The sequence below is a fragment of the Augochlora pura genome, chromosome 10 (assembly GCF_028453695.1).
Source record: "Augochlora pura isolate Apur16 chromosome 10, APUR_v2.2.1, whole genome shotgun sequence".
In the NCBI taxonomy this organism is placed as follows: Eukaryota; Metazoa; Arthropoda; class Insecta; order Hymenoptera; family Halictidae; genus Augochlora; species Augochlora pura.
The window spans coordinates 1,671,521-1,697,641 of NC_135781.1; the positions used below are offsets into that span (position 1 = coordinate 1,671,521).

Sequence of the window (26,121 nt, forward strand, 5' to 3'; positions counted from 1 at the left end):
GTATTTAGGAATCTTCCCGTCCCGATGGGGAGGAGGGGGAGTGGGGGCACCGCCGTTCGCGAGATGAGAAATTCTTCTTCATCTTTCGTTACACGAGCAAGAATAATCGGCTCCCTCGGACCCGGGATCCAACGCGAATTCCTTCAAATATTTGCTCGACTCTGAAAAAAAATCTGTAATTTTACGACGGGAACAGAGGGAGGGGCGACGGGACGACGGGGAAACGTCGACGTATTGGGATGACCGGAAAAGTAATGCCGGTATTTTACATCAAATTTGAGCTGATAAATTTTTCTATTTTTACGACGAAAAAATTTCGACGAAATATTTTTCCAGTCGCTGAAAAAATTAATAGGAATTTTCGACGCCGAATTTCACTCGCGGCGTTTCTTTTTTCTGCGCGGCGTCTTTCAGCTTTTTCACCGATCCCGGCAATCAGGACCACGGGCTTTTACGAAGAGTTATAGGCTATTTCACTCCCGGAACAACGTCTTCGGCTTTCAACCAATTACGCGAATTGCTGCGCACCGCCGCGGCCGACTCCCCCGTCATCCCCCTCCCTTTCGCAGCTTGATATTCATGTTTCAACCCAGCGCGCCAGTCTTGGGCTTTCAAATGCATGGAATTATTCCGGCGGAAACGACGCGTCGGATCTAATTAGCCTCTTAATGGGAAATCGAGACGCCGATTTGTCCGACTTCAGCGGAAAAATCGCCGCAGCGTTACCAAGCAAATGTTCAATCGCGAATCGCGAAGATTCCTGAAAGGATTAACGAGAAATTGGCCAAATTCAATTGACGATATCTCCGCGAAAAATCATTGTAAAAAGACGACTCTTTTTTTAAATTAAAGCCTGAAACGTCTACTTTAAAACAACGTTCATTAATTCAAAATTCTTTACATCCTTGCCTTAGTAACGATTTAAACAAGATCCCATGTTCCAAATGGTAACTAAAATGGTCATATCAAAAATCGCCAACTTTGAAAAATCGCACACAGATCGAAGAATTTTTTTGAAGGACGCCACTTGCGGTGAATTAAAGTTCAATCTTTCCCCTTTAATTTGAAAAAAGAGCACCCGGCTGCGATTTTTTCCCACGAAGTTATAGGAGTTTGAAGTTGACCAGTTTTCGCCCGGAATTTGTCCAAATTGTCACGAAAATGGCCATATCAAAAATCGCCAAATTTGAAAAATCGCACGAAGGTCGCAGAATTTTTTTCGAAGACGCCACTTACGGTGAATTAAAGTTCAATCTTTCCCCTTTAATTTGAAAAAAAGARCACCCGGCTGCGATTTTTTCYCGCGAAGTTATGGAAGTTTGAAGTTGACCAGTTTTCGCCTGGAATTTGTCCGCTATTCGAATGAAGAAAAATAGAATTGACGCAGTCGTGCTATGGCAGGGGTTAATCGTACAGAATTGAAACATAGGTTGGCTCGATCGAGATGGCACGGTGATCGCGGGACTTTTCATACGGGACTATAGCCGCGGTCACTTCGCGTCCGAAAGCCTGCTCAAAGAGAATCGGGTCCGGCGCGTTGCCGACTATCTCTGTAACCGTTCGGTGAAAACGCCGGCTACCATTTGCGGATTCAGTTGGATAAATTGTGGGTTAACCGACAACAGAGGCAAATGCGCGCCGAGTTTCGGGCAAACATGATACACCGCGGTGTTCGTTAAAAATTCATGCGATCCCCGGGAATCGACCGAACCGCTTCGAACGAAGCCATTCGCCACGCGCTTGGTGCCGTTTTGTTTCTTTCTGCGCTGAGCAAAGCGTTAGGGGGTCCCATAAGTTATTGTCTTTTTTTAATATGACATTAATAAATATTATTGTTTATTTGTTATTTAAGGTTTATTTATTGTGTTTTATATAGGAACGATTTTGTTTTGTTACTTTAGGTTATCTTATTATGTCTTTTTCTAGATGTTAAAATTCAATAAAAAAAAAAAGAAAAGTCCACAGATTTATTACATATTTATCAACCGTACGACAAACCTATTGTAAAATAATTAGTCTCCAAAATAAATTTATCAATATTAAAATAAATTTATTAATTCCCTAATACAATAAACAAAACGCTAGAAATCTCTTTAGCGGTCATCGAGGCGTTAATAAACATATTTAAAAAGACGACAGATTGACCCTAATTCGTCAAAGTGCACGGAAATTCGAAGACGTAGGACGAAACGGCGCGAGCCACGCGAATCCTTCGATTTCCCTTTTCCGACGCGAATTGATTCCGGCCACGACGCCGTGCGATATGCCGTCGGAAATGCATGCAAATAGGTGCGCGCGTGGGGATGCCAGGTGCACGCGTAGTACGTTCTATCGTCGCGCGCACGTGCTCGCCACCCGTGTACACGTAAACGCGGTCCGCCGATATCCTTGGAAAAATTAAATCCGCAGCCGTCGCCCGGCGGCGCCGCATGCTGAAACGTTCGCCTCCTACGGCCCCGGCGAGGTAAAGGATCGCTGTCGGATCGCTGCCGAGAAGGATTCTGCCAACGCGCGCACGCGCGTCAGCCGGTTACCCCGGTGGCAGGGGGACGTCGCGGAAGCGTTCTCTGCGTCCGGCGGATCCGTGACTCTCTCTCGCAAGTAGCAGCCGGGGAAATTGCATATTTCAGCAGGGCTTGGTGGAACCGAAACACAACGGACGACAACGCGAAGAGACAAACCGTCGCTCTCTCGAAAATGAAATACGGCGGCCGAGGAGGGAACGGCGGATGTCGCGATGCTCTTGTCGTGGACGACGATGACGTTGGCCTATTTTTTAGGGTGAACGGTATAGTGATTGATTTGTTTAATTTTGGAGGGTTGCGTGAATCATAATTTGTTCAATTCACTTACTCGATAATAAATAATTCATAAAACCTCGCTGCGTCGACGTATCGAAAATCGAACACAGTTATTGTTTATAAGTTAACAGTAATTGTTAACTTGTAAACGAGTAGAACAACCGTGTGCGTAGAACGCCGCAGGGCATCGGACTCTGCCAATTGGTTAAATAAAATATGTTGACGTACCTGAACGCGGTCCCCGCGGCGTGCAAGGGGGGGGGGGGGCGAAGCCAACGGCCGCTTGAAATTGCATTCCACCTTATCGTATATTTTTACTGTATGCAAAATGGCCGCGCGAAATGCAAGCACACGGATCCCGGCTTCTCACATAGACGCGCTCTACTCGGTTATATGTGTGTATGGGGGTGAGTCCGCGGATGCTCCTTGGGCCATGGTTGAAGCGGCAGCACGCTTCAAAGGAGAGAACGTTCTTCTGCATACGAGCCGTTTATTTTCGAGAGTGACCCAGAGTTCACCATTTTTCGTCGTTGACTGTAGCAGTGCGTAGTAACAGTAATAATGGTGGTATTGTTTATGTCACAATTTCTGCTGTTTTAAGAGGAATTGTAAATTTAGTGGAATTGTAGATTTTATGGAATTGTTAATTCAGTGGAATTGTAAAAATTTAATGAAATTGTGAAAATGGAATTGTCAATTTAATGGAATTGTGAAAATGGAATTGTCAATTTAATGGAATTGTGAAAATGGAATTGTCAATTTAATGGAATTGTAAATTCAATGGAATTGTGAATTTTATGGAACAATCTTCTCACCCTCCAAGCATATAAATAATATAATTAATATAACTAATATTATAATTTCGCACGTTCACAATAAAAACAATATGTATCAATTCTTGAACGAATATAAAATTGCAGTATACCTTCGTCTCCGAACGAAAGTACACGACACAACCTGACACAACCCAACATAATTGAGAAATTAATTGACCAGACCGGGCCAGACTATTTTTCGGCTCGATTCCAACAGTTGGCGCACACGTGACACCGCTGTTGTCTAATTGGCCCCCTAATCTGATCCCGGGAACGAGCGGTTTACGACTCCGCTGACCACCGGCTGGGGAGGAGAGACCGGTGATAAAACAATTTCTAGGCTTCTTCGTCGTCCCCGTCGACTCTTCCGCGGTCCATTGAATCTCCGCCGTGACAACCGACCTCTCTCGCTCGCCGTTTCTCGAAAGATAAAGCGGTCGACTAACAATAAAGAGAGCCTGCGGCGTCGTAAAGACCACCGACTCGTATAAATGGCGTGCGAAACCTCGGCTCGCGAGAGATCAAGTCGTTCCCTCCGTAAGATCGCGTCGCTCCTTCCATAAGATCGCGTCGCGCTAGCTTTGCGACAAGAAAGCAGTGCTCGCAGGAGAATAAGTTACGCTGAGAATGGGGGTAGAAGAACGACGCATGCGCGAAGTCTCGCACAGTTTGTTGAGCATCGTTTGTGAGTGGGTTTTTATTTATTTGTTAAAAAATTTTTCTTGCATTGTAAGTCGATCGTTATTTTATTCAGTTTATTGTTATTATATCCAGTGTATCATTATTATATTTAGTATATCGTTAGTATATTTAATATATTATTTTTATATTCACTAGATCATTATTATACTCCATATATTATTATTATTATCAATCATGACTAAAAAATTGTTCCCTCTCAAATATTTATATTTAAGTTTAACTTTTCCTTTTTCTTCTTCATATTTTTATAGAAAAGTAAGAGTGTGGGTGTGTGAGAGAGAGAGATAGAGAGAGGGAGAGAGTAGAGCACGTTTGATAGACGCACGTCCAGCTGCGATCGGTCGCTTGCTGTCTCACGGGAGGATTACTCGCGGCGTATATCCTTCTGCGAGTATCGGTTTCCGAGCCAGCGATAATACACCTGTGCGGGACTCTCTCTCACTCTCCTTCTCTCTCTCTCTCTCTCTCTCTCTCTCTCCCTCGCTGCGTGAACAGACGAGCAGACCAGGCCCCGGATCAACGCCGAGAGACGTCCGTCGACCCGCGTCTCTGCCGTTCAAGAATTCACGTTAAGCTCGCTCCGATTCCAGCGCAATTAGCAATCTGATTCACGCGCATACCGTGTATTCAACCGGGCCGCTGGCGCTGTTCCAAATCAATTTAACTCGCCCACTTCGTGGTAATTTTTCCCATAACATTTTATTCGTTTTATTAATTCTATCAATCGTATTAACTTTATCAATTTTAGCAATTTTAGCAATTTTAGCAATTTTAGCAATTTTAGCAATTTTATTAATTTTAGCAATTTTAGCAATTTTATCAATTTTAGCAATTTTATCAATACAGCCAAGTCTATCAATTTTATCAATTCTATCGATTCTAATAATTCCGCAGGCTTTATCAATTCTATCAATTTCATCAGTTCTATCAATTCTATCAAGTTTATCAATTCTATTGATTGTATCAATTTTATCAATACTATTAATTCTATTGATTTTGTCAATTTTATTTATTTTCTCAATTTATTTTTTCAATTCAGTGCGCTTGTCCCCGGCGATAATGCAGATGAGATGAAACTTTCATAATCCGTCACTTCGGGGCCTCGTGTTCTCTATCGACCTTTTGCTAAAGAAAGGGGAGGAGTCCAATTTCACAAATTAACACGGATTCGAGCATAAAGTAATGCGAAAGGCGGCGGCGTCGGAGGAAAGTCGGTGTTCGAGGGCCACCAGGACCCCACGGGACCGAATAGCTTTCGCTCGCGCTCGCGCGTTACTGGAAGCCGGCGCGAGTCGTCTTTTGGGTCAAGGGGTCCTTCGGTACAAAGCCTGTGGAGTATTGGTGGCCGCCGGTGCCCCTGCTGCTTCTCGAGACCGTCCGAAACCTAGATGCCTAGTAATGAAAATGGCGCGGCCGTTCGTCGTCGTCGTCGTCGTCGTCGACGTCGTCTTGGGTTAGTTGCAAGGACGCCGGGAGCCTAGAACCAAATTGAAATGACAATTTCCGCGGACTCTCTCGTGCCGCGATCACCGGGTTGTGAAACGCAAGGTTTTGACGAGTCGAACTCGAGAACCAGTCGAATTCCTGTTCCGAGGAAAATAGTCGAATCGATGTGACTTTCAGCCAGATTTCTGTGGAATTTTAACAATAATTTTAAATAAATATTTTAGCACAGTTTTAATTATATGTTTAAATACTACAATACATAATATAACCATGGTGTTATTGACAGTCGTCGCGTCAGATTATTCACCCGACTTCGTCGTTCCAAAGAAATGCTTCCCCCCAGAAAGAGCTATATTATTCGGACGACATTTTAACCCGTTCGGTACGCAACACAGCGCCATAGCAGGGCGACCAGTATTCCCGAGAACAGCTTAGGAGAGCACCTGTAGGTAACCAACAGCGACAGAGGACGGCGAAAGAGAGAGAGAGAGAGAGAGAGAGAGAGAGAGGGCGTGCACTCGAGAGGCTCCAAGGGTTAATAAACTCGAGTGATCTCCTCCTCTGTTTGAAAGCATTTAATCGGAAGGCGGAAGGGCGTGTACAGTCTGTAACGGAGGCGAGGCGCACGACGACGTCGACGTCGACGTCAGACGAACACAATTCGAGCGACATACAGTCATGTCCCCGGGTTACCTGCCCATCCCGAAATCCCGTCACCTCGTAATCTATCCAGCGCCAAGCGGCACACACAAGTTGCCACCCCACCTCCCCCTCCCCCCACCGTCACCGCCACCTTCGCCGAGGCAATCTCCTTCGCCACATAACCCGATAATTTTAATTACCCTAACAAGATCAATAATTTCTGTCGGGCGCGAGGCGCACGCCGCCACCGCCGCGCTCGCTCTCGCTTCCCCCTCGCCGCTCGTAATCGTCCTCGGAGATTTCTATCGGCGAACCCCATCCCCCCGTGCTGTACCCTAGTTTCGTTGATCTTCCGAGGGGGTAACTTTGATTATACACACACGCATACAGTCAGTCCCATAAGTATGGGATTGTTAACAATTTTTTAAATCTGTATTTTATTATTGTATAAAATAGTATAAAATATATAATAGTATAAAAATGATTTTAGAACGCGATAGAATAATTTTAGCGTTGCCTCGGAGTCTCCGCTCGTAGCTGGATGATCATCCTTTCGTATTAAAGCTCGAAGCCTCTACTTTGAGCTAACGTTTCCGGATTTTGTGGTTGATTTCGACGTATCCGAAATTGTCAAGTTTGACGAAATACCATGTTAAACGAGCTACGTTAAATTTCTGTCGGAGATGTCGTTTACGGCAGAACGATGTTTCACCCTTTTCCTTTAATTAATTAAATAAATAAAGCTAATAAATTAAATAAATAAAGAAAGCGGAATACGGCTGCGACTTTTTTTAGTAGAATCACCGATGACGCCAACGTGAATGGTACACGACGGAATTGCAAGGGGTTACTTTAATATACTGTAGCTTGACGGGGAAAAAATCGGAGATTTCTCTTGCGAGCAACGATGGCACGAATACTTATGGTACCGACTGTATGTATATTAGACGAGAGCCGGCGTTCGCGAGCTAGCACGCGTCCCCCACAGAGAAACAGGCCGCGTCGGGATAGACGGGATCTCGAACGGCCCTGGATCATATATTCAATTATCGATCGTGTTTCATTGAAGCCGTCCCGCGCCTATGCACCCTTCCTTCTCCTCCATCCTCGCTCCTCCTCCTCCCCTCTGTAGCCGCCACTGGTTCGGCACGGTTCAACGAAACATGCTTTCATTATCGACCCGGTAACACCAGAAATTATGATCGTTTCCGCTGACCGGAACTCGATGATGTTTACGCGGATAATCTGTTAATGAGGGACCAATCGGGATCCGCTGGCCGCGATGATCGACGAGGCTAATTTCGAGCAAGGAGCGCCCGCGCGCGCGGCGTTTCTTACTCGAGTAAGCAAACGGTGTACAGCGCGTGTCGATGGATGGTTCGACGTGGTAAGAAGGTGTCAGAGACTGTAGATTATTGAGCAGCGTGAATTGGAGTTAAAGATTATTGGAGTGGCGTTAAAGATTATTAAGGCGTGATTTGACGATTATTACGGTGTCCTATGAATTCTTTCCGCATAACGTGATGTATGGTTCAGAGAGTGTGCTCGATGAAATTGTACTTAAAATTGTGGCGATTACAAAAATTGTGGCGATCAAGTGCATTTTAAGCGTAGAAAATCGATTCTTGTGACTCACGCCAATGGTTCCAATTTCAACAATTTTTTAAACTTACACTTTGTTGGTATAAAAATTATTTTGGAAGATGATAGAATAATTTCAGTGGTGCCTCAGAGTCACCGTTCGATTGCAAAGGGTTCAAAGTTCACAGCGCGATAAATCCCCCCCGAATCGAATTCTCGTGAAACGAGATCCAAGGTGTTCGACGAATCATCGAATTCACGCGAGAAATTCAACTGCTCGTTGATCGTCCATTCGTAGACGGATCGCGGCGTCGAATATACGCCCGACTTCCTCTCGGATTAGGCTCCTTGGAACGAGATATCGAGAGGAGGAGGAGAAGGCTATGGAACAACGACGCCGTTGCGGTATCAGAAGATCGCCGGCCCCCAGCCCGCGAGCGACCGAAAGCACGCATTAATGCGCGCGGAGGGGGAGAGAGGAGCCAGTCGAGCGCATACGTCCGCTATTGTGGTCATCCGAAGATGAATGCGGCAATCCATTGCGAGCCCGAACGACGCGCCCGTCCCGTTTACAGAGAGGCTAACACGATTGAGATATGCGTTGTTTTTCCGCGGCCGATCATCGATCCCCCCACTTAAACGTCCCATCGGACTGGTGCGTGGTGCAATTCCCCGGGGGCTCGCGCTCGGTGCGCCAGCTAATCTACGACCTGTTCATACCGGACGGCTTCTTTACCCCTGTTAAACAACGATCGGCGTTTCGGTGATACGAATCGGGCCCACTGTATAGGACGTGCTGTTTGTTGGTCAATTGCAACAGTTTCGACGATTGAGAAATTATCTGATTGAATTGGGAGTTTTTGCGACGTAACGTTAATTTGTTAATTTTTCTACTTATTTATCCATTTGTTTATTTATTTGTCAACATTTTTCAAATTCTCACATTTAATTAAACACTAACTATCACTTTTTAAAGTTTTCATCGCGATAAAAAATTATAGAAAACATAAATAAAAAAAAAACAATAAACAAATACAACAAACCTAAATCTTCAACTCTACTCAAAATACCAACAAATACAAAAGTTTTTTAACGCAGTGGAAAAAATCGAGAAATTAACATACCTATAAAACCGATCCTCCGTAATTACGCTGACTGCACTATACATATACCCAATAATTAATACTTCGCCCCGTTCCACTTTTCCCCTCTAAAAGCCGCTCGGTCGACTACTCGGCCAACCCAATCGGTCCGGATCAAAGATAAAGAAATATTCGAGGCGGTCCGTAAATTGCGCTCGTAAAGGTTAACGACCCGTTGATTTATGGTGGATGGGAAACGGCGAGCGTGGAGAAAATATGATTACATAAAAGCGCGCGCGTTCGTTATGAACCCGGGGACCGCTTAATCCGAACTTTAATGAAAGTTATTCTCATCGATTGCGCGCCTTGAACTTTAGCCGGGCGCGCGCCTTCCGAACTTCCTCTAATACACCCTCTTTCTCTTTCTCTCCTCTCGCCCCTCTATATAACGACTCGCGGCCCCGCGACCCGATCAGTTTTCCATAAAGTTTTCCGACGCATATTATCGCGGGAATGGGACACCTGAGACCCGCGGGGAAGCCCCTCGTAACACCGGCCGGAAAACAATTGTTCTAGCGGCCTTGTCGACGCGATCGGAAATTAAATTCGGAAATACAGCGCTCGCTCTATGGCGCGGTCTATTAAATATAATATGGTACAGTATAGTATAATATAGTATATTATGGCATAATTGAATACAATATGGTGTATTGCATGCTATGTTACACTATACTATACTATACTATAACATAACATAACATAATATGGCACAGCATAGTATAGTATAGTATAGCACAGCACAGTATAGTATAGTATAGTATAATGTTCTTTATACTGTGCTTTTAATTAATATTTCACAATTTTCTTGTACCTTGTACACTGACTGCATCTAACATAAACATTAATGTACTTTAATGCACCGAATATACCTAATGCACCACCCGACGTGCATCTAACGAGCCAGCTGTTTATTTTAATATACATATAGACCGTATCCGCGGCGATAGCTCGATAATACTAAATCGAGCACTATTCCCGTGTTTTTTGTGCTTTATAAAACGCTCCGCCAGAAATATATCCGCTCTCTCTCTCTCCTTTCTCCAAGAATGACTGATGCTTTTTAAAGAAACGTAGCCATGCGCAACATCGAGCACACACACACACAATAGGGCACAACTTAAAGATTCCTCCGACTTTTTTCTTCGTTCTTCTTGAGGGATGACTAGGCCTTTGACAAGTCCTGCGTGCAACGCGAACGTCAAAAAGGGCCTGCGTCGCCACGGAGATCGGAATTCTCAAGCGACGACGACGACGACGACGACGACGAGAGAACAATCACGTTGCCGCGCGTTATTATTAGTCATCGGTGCTTTCACATGCGTAGGCGTGTAACGCTGTTCAGTTGTTTGTTGTTATTAGTGGAATTTTAATGGGTATAGACACTAGATAAGTGGCTATTTTGTTAATTAGAAAAAAGTTTGAGCAAGATGGACATTTTTTTTCTAGGAATTTTAACTTGTTAATTTAAATAGTGTAGTGAACATTTATTTATTTACTTATTTATTCATATTTAATTATTTAGTTAGGTATGCTTAGATATCTTTTTGGTTGTTTATTTATGCATTTACTTATGGATTTATTTATATATTTATAAATTTGTACAATTATGTATTTATATATTCATTTATTTATTTATTAATACTTTAAACTAGACAATGCACTGAATTATTTCAACACGAAATATACACTTCAATATAAAATTAATCCAAGTTAAAGAATTATTAAATCGACATACCATACTGAATTGGTCGACCATTATCGCTAACCCAAAAACGCGCATAGATAAGAAATAATCGACGCGCGTTGTTTATGCGTCCATAATCTTATGGCCGGCCGCGCAGCCCCTATAACACATACTATACCGTGAAGTTAATAGCACAGTCTATCGGACATTTCTCAGATATTTATTAACCGTGTCCTAATCTGCAAGAACTTACCAAAGTTCCATTAAGTCACCATTACCCCAATTTGCAGACGGAGTGCACGGTACCTTGAACAAATTATTTCACGGCGTACTCTTCCACGGATTAAAACAAAGAATAACGTTCGTCGGATATCTTCCTCGTAGAATTTTATTAAACGAGAAACAACGTTCTACGAATATTTCTCTCCAGGATTAATTAAACAGAATTACTTGCGGCGGCGATTCTTTTTACAAATACAAAAGTGGAACGAGCATTTCATCGGACTTCTTTTTTTTTCTGACCGGGAATCGATTTAGCACAACTTTTCATCTTGCTATGCATATTTATCGGCGGCAAATATGGTCGAAACGCCGCGGCGGCGTAATCTGGACGGCAAATGATCGCCGTGATGTTTTAATACGAATGTTCGTTGGAGATCAATGTTTTATTGTAATGGAATTGAAATTGGAGGATAATGATCCGTAGAATATAGACTATAATGTTTTAATTGAAATTCAATAACATGTTAATTGAAATTCAATTGTATTTCAATTGAAATTCAATTATATTTTAATTGAATTCTACAATTTGAAGATTTTGGTTCAGTCAATTATTAATTAATTTAGTTAAGAGTGTAATATACGTAATAATAATAGTTCCTTCACTGATTCAACTGGCATTCCACGGAATTCTGGGTGCAAAATCAACACTAACAGAGACTCCGTCATCCTTAGTTGAATTTTTCCAGTAACTAAGGAACATAGTTTCCCCGTGTATCAACACAATCATCGTATGTGCAACAACTTCGCAACGTTTCAATTTACTTTATTAAATAAACGAAAGCGTGTGTGCGTGCGCGTGGGCGGAGGCTATAATACAGTAGAATTACAAGCGGAAGAGATCGATACACTCGCGCAGCAGTGAACTCTGCCGGCAAAGTGGCATCGCTTGCCATTCAAATCGTCGGGGTAAAATCTCCCAGTGTCCCTATTATCTCGAACGAGCACTGACAAAGCGGGAGAGAGGGAGTGAAGGAGAGAGTGAGAGAGAGATTGAGAGAGAGAGAGAGAGGAGGGAGAAAGAGGGAGAAAGGAGAGAGAATGAGTGGAAAAGAGGGAGAATAACGAAGAAGAAAGGGAGAGGTTTTGATGGTTTTGATGATGACGACCATGCCCATGACGATGCCGGTTAGTTCCAGCACTAACGCTGCACCTAAAATCCATAAAGATAGTTTAAAAGCCGAGATTCCAAGCTCTAATTCCATAGAAACACGATCCTCCTACGACGATTCCTCGCCGAGTTATTCCCCCGTCAAAGTGGTCCAATTTCGATCGAGAGTCTCTCCTGAATTCGTCAAACCTGTGCGATCGTTTAATCGCCGAAAACGCGAAAGACGTCGCAACCATCGAATAAGAACCACTCCACAACGATCCTTTAGAAGGAGACGCATGCCGAAGGAGGATCGTTGGTTTACGCCCCGTTTCCATGGCGCAGGAAGAAGCAACGGTCGCCGGCAAGGAGCTCGAGAATCTCGAGGCAGGGCGACACGGACTCCGTCCCGAGGAGAAACCGAGGCACACCGCGCCAGGCGAAACTTTCACCCTCTCCTGGATTCCTCGTTTGTGCAATTCAGCCGCGTAATCTAATGAGCAAACGCGCCGGGGACTCGCCGCGCCGCGCCCCCGGAAATTGAAGTATACATTATAAAACGTCGCGTTTTCTATGCAGTTTGCGCACCACCTCCGCGAAAACGAGGTCGCGCGTTCCGCGAAAGTCGGCGTCCGCGCTTAAATATACAGGGGCCGGCGGCGGGGGCAGACCCGCGGACCACGCTCTCTTGGCCGCCTTCTATTTACCTCAACCCTTCCACAGACCGACCACCCATCCCTTCCGCCGGCTCGCGACGCTGTAATTTCCCCGGCAATCTGATATTAATCTTAATCGCGATTACTCTTTCGTTTGGCTTTGGAACGCGGGGAAACGCGGACCGCGATGATTCACGATGTTTTATGGAGAGCCTTAAACGGGACGGTCGCGAATCGTCGGGAACCCCAATCGCTGTGGACAGAGCACGGATTTCAATGATTCCTAGCCGACCGAGAAAAGTCAACCGCGATAATTGTTAATCACATGCGTGCGGTGCGAAACTGAGAGCTTTGTTTAATGATAGTAATAATGATTACAATGATAATAATTATATTAAGAATAATTATTATAATGATAATTCTAATGATCATGATAATGACGATGACGATGCCAAGTCTTAAAAAGAAAGTTCTTAAAAAGAATGAAGACAATAAGAACATATTTAGTTATTTAATACGTGGACAGTATTACTCGTATCTCTCTCTCCCTCTCTCTCTCTCTCTCTCTCTTTCTCTCTCTTTGGTTCCCCTAGCATCGCCGTGGCACAGCGCGCGCGAGAGCGAAATGACCGTGGCGGAGCATTCACAAAGCGCGAGAGATTAGAGGAGATAAATTCGGCGGCGTGCACACACGGGACCACGGCGAAAATCGGCGCCGCGGCCGTATTACGATCTCTCTAACGTCAGCGATTCAGCGGATTCACAAAGGGCCCTGGGTAATTGCGTTGCTATTATTACGATCCGAGGGTATCAAGTAAATGAATGTGCCGCGATCTGCCGAGGAAACCCACCGGCTGTACTGAGCATGGGAACTGTTAAAATAATATTCGGACCGTTTCCGGCAATCCGGCGCCGAGAGAAACGAATCGAAACACTGTAAGGCCGTGGATCCCTTAAAAAGCCTGGTAGCACGCTACCCCTGCGCTCGCCCGAGCAGTATATTACCTTTGTTCGTATATGAAAGAGATCGTAAATTTCAGCTTTTCAAAAGGTGAACACAGGTATATCGCAAATTGCAACGGGTCTCGTAAAATAGGGGGAGAATTGATAATTCGTAGTTTCGTGGGTTATAGTAGTTGCCTGGAACGCGGATGTTTATGCAACGATGGTTGCTCTATCGAACCTTAACTCGCTCTTCGGGCCGATATTATTTGGCGTTGCTCGCGGTTCGCGTTACCGTTTAGAAGAGTAAACGCGTTGCTATATATGTACATACATATAATATACGTGGATATATACATGTTAATGTATACGTATATGTACATGGATTTGTATATGTATATTAAACGCGTTACCACATCTACATGTATACGTATCTATGTGTATGTAGATTACACGCTCTGTTCTCCGATATCAGAATTTTATATCGCCCAAACGCGCTTCTGTTTTAATCAGCTCAATCTGACGCAACCAATGCCAAACACGGCTCGTTGTACAATTCAATTTCTGAGTGAAATCTGACGCCGTAACTAATTAACTGTTTTATTATCCGGGGATACCTGTCACTTCTCTCGCATAATTCGGTTTTAATGTAGTGCATAATATAATTGATAAGGGCAAGCTTTATTCGAATTTCTAGGCAATTATTAACGAAATGGAAAAGGTAAATTTCGACTGTAAGAACATTCATACTTATAGTAATTAACAACATATCGTACTTATCGACAGCTAAAACTCATGGTCAACCATTACGTTTTTTATTCGGTCAATACTTGTTCGATGGCCCTCGAAATTTGACCTACGATTTCGGCGGTTCGAGGAAACGTATCCTCGGCGAGAACAATTAATCTTCCTTTTAACGAGGATTAATTAATTTCAGCAATTTTGTGTCCGAGCAAAGTTCCCCCCCCCCCCCCCCGGCTTTTCGGGCTTCATTATCCACGACAGACCGCAGAAAATTGATATTCCACTTGGTCGAAATTACAGCCGGGACCGGACGTGAATATTAATTGCGTTCACCGTTTTCTCGACCGTCCCCGGTTTCGGATTTTTCTTCGTTCCGCCGGAATAAGGACGTTCAATCAGAGCCCCGTTTGATAAACTTCCCTTTCACCGCGGCGAAGAACCGATTCCGATGGAATATAACCTATTTTGGGAAACTATTTTCTCCGACGTTAAATGCCGTATCGAAAGTGAAATTATTAATGTTAAATAATTTTCACTAAAAGCACCTCTATAATAATAATAATAATAATAATAATAATCATTTTATAATTATATCAAGTCTATTACGTATTCTTTTTTAAATATATACAGTCGGTGCAAAAAGTATCGAAGACAGTTTTACCTCGAATAAAAATTACAAACAGAATGTGTTCTTTAAAATGCACAACATTTTTCTAAACTTCTTTTATCGTTCCAGCATTTTTGCATTTCAACAGTGGCAAGTTTTTTCTCCGCCGAAAAAGAAAGGCAATTAATATTTACTAGAAAAGTTTCTCTCTCTCTGTCTCTCTCTCTCACTGTTTCTCGAGCGAGCGAGCGAGCGAGCATGTCCCAGGACATTTGCAAGAAAAGGATAACGCGACACATTGTAAAAGTTCTTCTGCACCACTTGCGACGTCGACTAATGGCAAGACCCATACTAAAACTGTGCTTCGCGTAAGAACGGCGAGAGCAGTACGATGATAAAACTTGCTACGACGATAAATAACGGCGTGAGTTATGTACCCTAATCGAAGGAACAACCGTCCGGCTTTCCTGGGCTGAAGAGAAAATTAATTATTCGGCGAGCCTTTCTTCCCGAAGTTGAGAAAGGATTAATCGATTGTTTTATTTGTTTCTATTGATTTGTGTACTTTTGTGGTTTTGTAATTTTTGTAGTTTTAATCATTTTTGTAAATTGGACGCTTTTGTGATTTTGTAATTTTTCATGATTTTAATGATGATGATGATTTTGATGATTTTGGCGATGATGATGATGATTTTGATAATTTTGATGAATATGACGATGATGATGATGATTTTGATGGTTTTGATGATGACGACGATGATTTTGATGATTTTGATAGTTTTGATGATTTTGACGATGATGATGATGATCTTTATGATTTCTATGATTTCGACGATTGTGATGATTTTGATGATGATGATTGTAATTTGGACGATTTCATAATTTTGTAAATTTTGTTAGTTTCATACTTTTATAATTTTTATACTATTGGCTCGAGGTCATGCACAGCGTGCCGCGGAAAGAACTTATAGCGCGCTACAATATAAAGTGCCCCATTAGTTACTTAAATACAGGAAACGAGTTGTTCCTGAAGTGATTCCTACATAGCGGAAAGAACTTACAGGACAATCTAATACCAGTTCAAATGGCTATCAACGGTGACAAACACGCTCGGTTTCTGTTCCAGGAGTGGACGGACTACAATCTGCAGTGGAACGTATCCGACTACGGCGGCGTGAAGGATCTGCGAATCACGCCGAACAAGCTCTGGAAGCCGGACATCCTCATGTACAACAGGTAACCCGAACCCTCTACGATCTTTTAGGATACACAACTCCGCGTTACCGATAAACGATCGCAATAAACGCGCAAGACGATCCGACGTAAATCGCAGAACGAGACCGTATCGCCTTTAAAAAAAAAAAAAACAAATAAAACAAAATCGAAGAAAGAAGAGAAAAAGCGACGGATCGATATCGCGTCTAAAAATCGAACGAACGCCGAGTACGCTAATCAATCGACGAGTCGTCCTCGAGGCAGAAGAAAATTGGAAAAAGCTGCGAGAAGTCGAAACGAACACGATCGCGCCTGCTAAAATCGTCGAGGAATTCGACGAACCGCAAAATTCGCGAAAAAACGAAAGCCTGAAATAATCGCGGAATTCTTCGAAATTCACGGAATTCTTCGCCTCCGCAACGGCGTTGATGGGCATTGATAGGAAGAGGCACCGTTTAAAATGATGCGACGCGTATCGCGGAGCTGCTCGATTTTGTTGTGCCCGGCGCTGCCAAATATTTGCGTAGCGCGGCGCAATTCGCGCGTAGAAACGTGTCGAGCGTGTAACAGTTTTCCGATATGATTTTCGGTGTGCTCGACCCGCGTGTAGATCGTCCACAGGTAGAACAAACAAAAAAAGCAAACGAACGCGGCGCAATTTGATAAACGACTACCAAAGTATCTTTGCACGCGTTCGAGTTTCATGAAGTGCGCCGGACATCGCGAACTTCGAACTCGTTGCTAATTGTCGAGTACTTTCATCTATTTCTCGGTGTTCAATTTACAGTTCAAATTTAATGATAATAAATACCGTTTCGCATAAATTTTTGCAATTTATTAGATTCGCTATCGCGTCGCGAGTGAACGATTTTTGTAATGGAAATGACAATAATAATAATAATAATAACGATAACGATAATAATAGTAATAATGGTAATAATAATAATAATAATGATAATAAGAATAATAAAAAGCAAAACTCGGCGTCGCGTCGTTAAACGCGGTGCTTAAATCTCGCCGTTGAATTCGCCGATGGGATAAAAAGTCCTTCGTCGAACCGTGCAAGAGCGGAACTAAAGTTTTGAGAATGTTTCAGAGATCTACGCCGGCTAAATGTATGTCGTCGATGCGTAAATCGAACTTTACGTACGTGTTCCCTTCTTTCCTTTTTCGCATCAAGTATTTCTGATTGCGAGTTGTAGATTTTCTAATCGGCCAGGGTACGTAAACATTATCCCAGTATTGCTTTCGTATATATTAAAGCGCATTTTAACACACCGACACGCTCTAACACACACGCATACATGTGACACAAAATATATATTATACATATAGCTAGACATGTACGCAAACATACTACGAACAGAAATATATACATATATACGTGCATAAATATTATATTAAAACTGAGTGTCGAAAAGTTGCTGGAAATAGGTGAATTAGGTCATTTCAAGAAACTTTTTTCTTTGCGGAAATGCAATCGGAGGCTTTGTTTAAGAGTTATTAGCGAAAAACGTTGACCAATCAGAGACGAGCTCGGCTGATTCGCGGTAGACTCGCCTGCCGCGCGCCAGAGGCGTTCTCTTCTCTGATTGGTCAACGTTTTTCGCGCATAACTCGTAAACGAGGCCTCGGATTGCATTACCGCAAAGGAAAAAGATGCTTGAAATGATCTCAAGAACCTTTCTAGCAACTTTCGAACCACTTTGAATTTTTATATACATCTACGTATATACGTGTATGTACACTAATTAGATAACACATTGTACACGTATATGTAATGGAAATGTTCGCAAAGTGCATGCGTTTTCTCTTCAAAACCCCGAGAACAACACAGTAATTTCGATCCAAATAATATACGTACCGTATTATCTGTATACTTTTATCTATCTTTTTTTCGTTCTGTCTCATTTCTGTACATACTTGTCACATAACGATAGCCACACATATATATTTCTCTCTCTCTCTATATATATACCTTTTCCCACAGAAGTTTTTTACCGATCATTTGACCGTAGACAACGTTCTTCAGCGCGAGTCCGCTGGCTTCCGCCATTAGATATGCACATATTTCATATAACCAATCACGAGAGGTCCGTGTAAATATATTCATTTGCCGTGCGTTTTATTAGCTTCGTCCTTTTAGTCCGTGTTTTAGCGTCTTAGACGCATGGTAGACGTAGCCAGGCGACTCGCGCGCGTTCGTTCATATTGTATACATTCTCTTACATGAATCTCTGTGAAAACGCTCTATAAAACATGAACTTGCATATAATACATTAGTCCATATGGCCATCTTTTCAGAAGCGGAGGAGTGTCGCGGCGTTCCGTTCGATCATTGACGAAATTTTTCATCGAAAATCGATCAATAATTAGTAATAAATTTGCTATTAACTATAGTTATTCTGGCACAATTATGCGATCGGTAGAACAAGATTTATAAATAATATATAATATATAATATTGTAATGGAAGGATATTGATTAAAATGTATGTTTTTGTACTCGTTTTCTACTGGAAATTTAATGGTATTTTTTTAATGAGCATATTATCCAGTTGCATAATTAAATTATTTTGCATATGTATATTTTTATCATTTTTCTTCAGGTTATTTATATGAAATTTTCATTTTTTTAAGTTCTTGTATTTTATTCACTCTTGCGTCATTGTTAAATTATTATTACGTTATATATTATTATTAAATTATTATTACCGTTAATGAATATAGTTTTTAATATTATTATAACGTTATCGCAACGTTGTCACAACGAACCAAAGAGCAATATTAACCTCACGAGACAATAGATTTCCAATTGTTAATAATTTTGTTTATTTATTCTACCGATCGCAACCAGATCAGAAGAAGGAAATGAAATAGGAAAAGGGTAGATTTCGTACGGCAACGCCGCGGCTGGCTCCGTGCCGCGAACCACCGATCACACAACCTCTATTATAATATATAGATAATAATCTAATAGGTGATAAACATATACTATGCCGTGTACGGCGTACACGGCGAGAGCGAAGCGGTCCGAGCGGACCGTGGAACGTCTTCGCGGTTGTTCCACGGCCCGCCGCGACCAGCAATATTAATGGTGGCCGCCTTGCTCCCGCTGCCAACCGATCTCTCCTGCCCGTCGCTGCCGGAATCAGCCGTCACATTAAACACAGTCGCGTCCCGGACGAATTACATGTACGTCTACGAACGGCGCGCGCGCGCTCGCGCGCGAGAGAGAAGACCCGTGTGTCACATCCTTGCACAGCGCGCGGATCGCGGCGCGCGCGACGGAGCTGCGAGCCGGCCGCGTTGAATAATGGATTTAACCAAACGAGCCACCAACCTGCTAACCGCGCTGCGGCCAACGATTTGACGGATACGAGACGAAGCGGGGATGAGCATCGCATCACACCCCCACCCCCACGTATCGGTCATCACGGATGATCATTTCTTGTCGCTGAATCTCGGAGAACTGCGCTAACAAAGAAAAGAAATCCTAATTCTAACAAACCATCCGAGCTCGCATACCAAACTCTGTTCACATGCTATATAATTTCCCCGTAATTTAATTACCCTACCCTCATAAATAAACTACTTCATTAATTTACAACAATTCCTACCGCAAACCTACTTAGACCCGTCGCATTAAAATTCAACCAAAAACAGTGCACAACTCGTTAAACTACCGACGGTATTAAATTAAAAGTGCGACGATTAAAACAGCCCCCCGTTAAAATCCGACAAAAAGCATCCACCCCATGACGGAGGCGAGGGGCGGTTAATTTTACAAACTATTGTGAAACGTCCGCCGCCGTCGTTCTCCGTAAACTCGAGCCTGATATACTTTCACGGGCGAGTGTACACCGTACGATAAAATTAACTTGAGACATTCCGTGTACCGGCCACTTAACAATGAGCAAAGTTTTAGCCCCCTCCCATCTCCTCCACCCTCTGGTCGCGGCATCGATTTCTCTCGGGTCCGGGGCCGAATGATTCTTAAAGCTTGAGTAATTACCGTCGTTAACGGTTCAAAAACTTTGACTATAAACGCCGCGCGAGCGTAATTCCCGCGAGTTTTCCGTTAAATTCAATTTAACGTGACCGTTAACGCCGCGCCGCGGAGGACGCCGCGACTAGGACGGTCGTAGAGGGGAGTCGATGAAGGAGGGATACGTACTCTCTCGTTTCTGGCTGGGGTAGACGGTTTAGCCGACGAATCGCTTGATTCTCTTAATCGAGTCGTCGATCCTTCCGAATTCCGTGTGGCGGAACTTGCGAACCTTCGTAACTCTCCCGTAGGAAATCCGGGGAACCGGAAAATCGTGCGCGACGCGGCAAAAAACGCGGACGACTGCGGAATGCCTGGGGTTTGCTATAGTCCCGTGATCAGGCGACGGAGACGAAGATAGAAAATCTGAATATTATTGTGTAGCGATGATGGATATTCTTCAATTATTATATATATATATAATTTGGATTATTCTTAATTTTTATTTTAAACTATTCTAAGGGTGGTTAATAAAAATAATTATTATCGAAGGGATTGATTTTTTAGGATTGATTTTAAGAATTATTATGGAAAATCTCCGCTTACGTAAAAAATAATAAACAAACATTCTCTTCGTTATTATATAACAAGTACGCATTAATATAAACATCTAATATAATTATTCAAGATATTTCAACATTATACAAAAATATTCATATTTTAGTGATTAGGTGCGTACTTAATCGATTAGGTTCGTACTTTACCAATTAGATTCGTACTTTGTCGATTATTCGAATTTTTCTCGGTAAGAATAGCCTTGCTATAACGACCTGGCATAGTGCACCAGAGAGGAAAGCGAGACGTTCAATCCTCTTTCGGAGACAGGAGCGGCGAACTAACAACTGACCAAGTTGGTCAACCGGTAGCTAACGAGACCCGCGAATTCCTCGCGTACGTACGAACGTACGAACGAACGAATGTACGAACGCTCGCCGGTCGGAGCAATTAATTAAATCTCCCGGAGACACTTCGTTCCCGGGCGTTAGTCGGAGACGAACGATCTGCGTCTGGTGGAAACTCTCTCTCTCTCTACTGCTAGTTTTGCTGAAAAATTCCAAGCTATAGTTTCTGCTGGGCATAATACTAAATACCAATTTATTTTCCTTAATATTCCAATTAAATTAAACAACCGCTTCTCGCTTTGCTAAATAACAAATAAGTAAATACAGATCAGTAAATAAATTAATAAACAAATCAACGAATAATCGATAAATAAATTTAACGAAAGAAAGAATAAAACAATGAATAAACAAAAAAAAGGAAACAAAGAAAAAACGAAACAATGAACCGAAGAATTAACGAAGAAACAAATAAAACAATGAAGAACAGGATAATCGCAAAAGAACAAAAAAATGGTGTCAAATGCACGAAGATATCCGACCAACGAAATCCCCTCTTTTTCGCAGCTTTATCGAAAAGTATTTCCCTCTTACGAAGTAGGAATACCCATTCGATTATTCGATGGTGGTGGAAGGGGACAAGAACGTTTTGAATAGCAGGTTAATCAAGTTTGGATTGCGCCGCGTCGTCGAGGGTGGGGTTCGGCCAGCGCCGGGACTTTCGTCCGCGCGCAGGCGGGGAGGGGGTTGGAAGAGGGTGGGGAGGGTGGCTCTGGTCTGGAATTGATCCTTCGTCTTTCCACCAGATATTGGAATCCGTTTGTAATGGACACTCATTGTTTCCGATACCGAGGGCACACGACAATATACTATTGTCGGGGGGAGGTAGGGGGGGGGGGGCATTTCGATTGTATCGTTGAAAGGCCGAGCCGGGCGCAGAATTTCTAATGTATACTAAATCGTGGACGGTAACCCCTGGTTCTCGGTATCAAGCAGACCGCCGCCGATGGGAATGATTTACGAGATCATTTGCATTGCCGATCTCGCCGCGCTGAAAGTTTTGCATTCGAATTGTTTATGCAGAAACTACACGCCGCCGACGAAAGCGCGCGGGTGGTGCACGTGTCGATGAAGAATGCAAGGTAACCTAACCTAAACGGATCGATAATTAATTATTGTTAACGCGAACGCGCCTAACTCGGGTTGTTCGTTAAGTTTAGTTAACAATTTTTGTCGCGAGATGTTTAACGGGACTGTAGATTGTTTATTCTTTTGGGGAATAATTTTTTGTTTCTGTCGGATGAAATTATTAATCGGGTTGTGATAATAATTGAAATTATTATATTATTAATATTATTAATATCAAATATCAACTCATTCTAAACAAAAATCTTACCCTAAAATTAACGCTAAATTACGCGACGTCTCATTTTCTCTATTTTTCCAAAATGGACTTACACCTTGTTTGAAAATGAAAATAGTCCACGTCCAGTTGAATCCAACAGATCGTTCCGTAAATGTTTCGCTAAGTTGGAAATAATGTCTTCCAACTGTTTTAAACTTCGCCCGGTCGTTCGTCTGCCGGTAAAGGTTCCGCAGTCGAGTCACGAACCAGACGTACTCCTATACACATACTATAGACACACAACTGTGTTCTCCGCCCAGATTATTTTATAAACCTGGAAAATTTCAGTGGGGGATGGATGAACGAAGGCTCTCGCGGTTTTACTCCCCGGCGAAGATTAACGACGGAGTCTCGGTTAAGGGGGCGGGACTATAGTGCCGCTGAATAGAGACGTTCGCCTTTAGTTGGGAAGCATTCAGAATGACAAATCTCTTCGGGCGTGATAATGAAAAGTAACCGTTTCACTGGAAAACTGTGTTAAAATTGTCAGAGCTTTCGTTGCAAAATTAGTTTGACAATTAACGGGAATAAAATTGGAATTATTTATTGGAAAAATTATTTTAAAAATTGATAGAATAGAATAGAGTATAGTAAAATATATAACGCTTGTTATGAGAATTGTTTAAACAATTAATACATTTTTTATTGCAAAAGTTAACATAACATGCACTGCTCGAAGAAATAACTTCGACAATTTATGACTGAAAATTGGTTAACTTTGACTGAGAATAACTCCGCGAAAAATAATCCTAGGATAACGAACTTTTTTTAAAAATAAAGCTTGAAATGTCTACTTTGAAACAGTTATCTTGGATTTTAATTTCGACGCACCCACGTCACTGTAGAAATTTAAATACGAGACCATGTTTGACACATCGAAAATTGCCATTTTTATCGCATCAAAAATTGCCAAGTTTGACGAATTGCACAGACTTTACAAAATTTTCTTCGCAAATGCCGTTTCCACCGTAATAAACCTCCATCCTTTCCCTTTAATTCAAGGTAAAATAAACTCCGCTACGATTTTTTCCCGCGAAGTTACAGCGCTTTAAAGTAACCCTTACATCCTGCAACGACAATCCTCCGCTAATCGACGGAAATGCAGGGCTGGCTTCAAAGTGCCGTAACTTTGCGAGAAAAAATCGCAGCCCAGTTCCGTTTTCTTTAAATCAAAGAGAAAGAAGTAAGCTTTATTCCACTGCGAACGGCATTTCCAAAGAAAATTCTACAAACTCTCAACGATTTATCAAACTCGACACTTTTTAATACGAGAATTCCTTGCCAATTTTCAACCCCCAAACATAACCTCATATTTACCTAATTACAGTGATATACTCTATTTTAAAGTGTAGATTCCAAGCTTTAATTCAAAAAAAGAATCGTCACGATACTACGATTCCTGACTGAGTTATAATTTTCCAAAGTTGATCGATTTTTGTACGAAATAATTCAACGCTACAATTCTTTTCAACAAAGAAAATTTAAAAAATTAAAAGCAACAATAGGGATGAATGTGTCGAGGGAACGGGTGTTCAGAGATGGCAGAGTACGGTCGCGTTCTGTCCACGAAATCACGAGTAGGGCGGAAAATAGTATCGCGTGCGCTCATTTAGCAACACATTGTACATAGCCCCCGGAGGGAACAGTTACCGCGGATAGTTCTTCGAAAGAGGAAAGGTGTTTCCTGCGAAACCGTAAAGCGAATCCCGAGCATCACCGCTCCGAGGTACTTTTAGGCGGGGTACTACTGAATTTAAGCTGCTATAACCTGGAGGTTAAAGCTTCGGGACTGGCGTATATAGCCCGTATAAAATCCGTTTCATCCGTACACCGTCGTGGATGTACGTAACCCTGTCTCTCTTCTGCCACGACACGACCGCCCGACGACCGGGGGCCCGGCGCTACTTATGAAACTTACAACAGCCGGATCGAAAACGAAACGTTGCTTTCCTTCGCGAACGTGTTCTTTAACCTAGAAAACAGAAAAAATGTTCTACGCTCGAACGAAATAATTTCAACAAACTATACCATTTTTCGTTTCGACAGAATTTCAAACTTAATTATTCGAATCTCAGTGCTCTCGAATTATATGTTAATAATTATGGTTTATTTACTATTTTTTTTAATTTAAAAATTATAAAACATTAATTATTTTGTAAGAATTGCATTTTTTAATGATTTGTTTGATCTTTTTATTCTTTTTTATATAATATAATAAAATATAAAACAATAAAATACAATTTAATATATAGTGCAATATAATATAATATGTCAAACAATCGGTCGACTAAAGGGTCCACTTGTCCCTTTGCGACGCTTGAAACTCGCCCCCTCCACCTTCGCCGACCCCTCTTGACAGCGCGCAACAGAACTCGCGTTCGGGCGCGACGAGGGTTGGGGGTTGGGGTATGGAGCGTGAGTGGGGTGTAGGGTAGGAAAGCGATTATGGAATTCAATCGGACGGTGTCGGATTGAATGTATCACAAAATTCCCAAGTTGTTACTTGGGGGGATAGGGATTGCGCAACGTTAACATGACCGGGCGCGCGGCACTCGATGTTTGATCAAGTGAATTTCCACTGACCATATTTGCCGAGGTAAATTTCATTTCTGCCTACAACGATGCATACATACGCGCGTGCGCGCGAGGGTGGGGTCAGGGGTGGGGGTCGGGGCGGCCGGTACGCGACGACGGGGATTATGTATACGTCAGATTTTGTTATTTGATCGTTCTACAATGCTTCGTGCGATGTTTGTTTGATGTTCGTGGACTTCGCGATAGACGACGGTTACGATCTGACGTAGGGATATAGAAAACAATCGGTGGGATTTTTTAAAGTGCATTTTCAGCAAGGTTGCATATCGTAAAGGGTTGAATCGAGGGTTTGGGCGATCTCCGTTCGAAATGCTGACACAAGCTACGTTGAAATGGTCTTCTTTTTACATTCGAACAGTGGCTAAGCCGACCTTTTGTTGTCATAATAATAATAATAATAATTTCATGGTAAATGATAAACAAACCATAATAAATCATAAACAAATCACAATGAAATGATAAATAAAATACTGTAGATTAAAACAAATGTCTCCACATTACAGTAAAAATAATCTCGTCTATCAAAATAAAATTCAACAAAATATTTTAATAACAATGTCCCCTTTATTAATACAACATAACAGTGACAGAGTTTGGTAGAGCATCCTGTATCATACAAGCCTGAAGACGATACCGAAACGATTATCCGCGCGATCCCTCAAAGTGTTATCCCATGAACAACAATTCCATTATAATTTCAAGTAATCCTATTATAATAACTGCGGTGAACGGGGATTCCGATCTCGAGTCCTTTTCCTGATCGCTGGAATCCGACGGTATCTCGTTGAAATCAATTCGCAAAGCCGGTCGCAGTGGCGTAGGACGAGCGAAGAAGGCCTCGCCAGGAGTCGCACATGAAATTTTCAACGACTACGGATAGGTCTATACAC

At 42.4% G+C, this 26,121-nt stretch overlaps 1 protein-coding gene across 1 annotated transcript in view; it reads left to right on the forward strand.

Annotated features, from left to right (window-relative positions):
• Positions 1 to 26,121, forward strand: part of Nachralpha6 (nicotinic acetylcholine receptor alpha6) — a 332,523-nt gene that overhangs the window by 153,692 nt on the left and 152,710 nt on the right. The window contains exon 4 of the mRNA XM_078191877.1: positions 16,258 to 16,367. Coding sequence (XP_078048003.1) covers positions 16,258 to 16,367 — 110 coding nt within the window. The remainder of the gene's footprint in view (positions 1 to 16,257; positions 16,368 to 26,121) is intronic.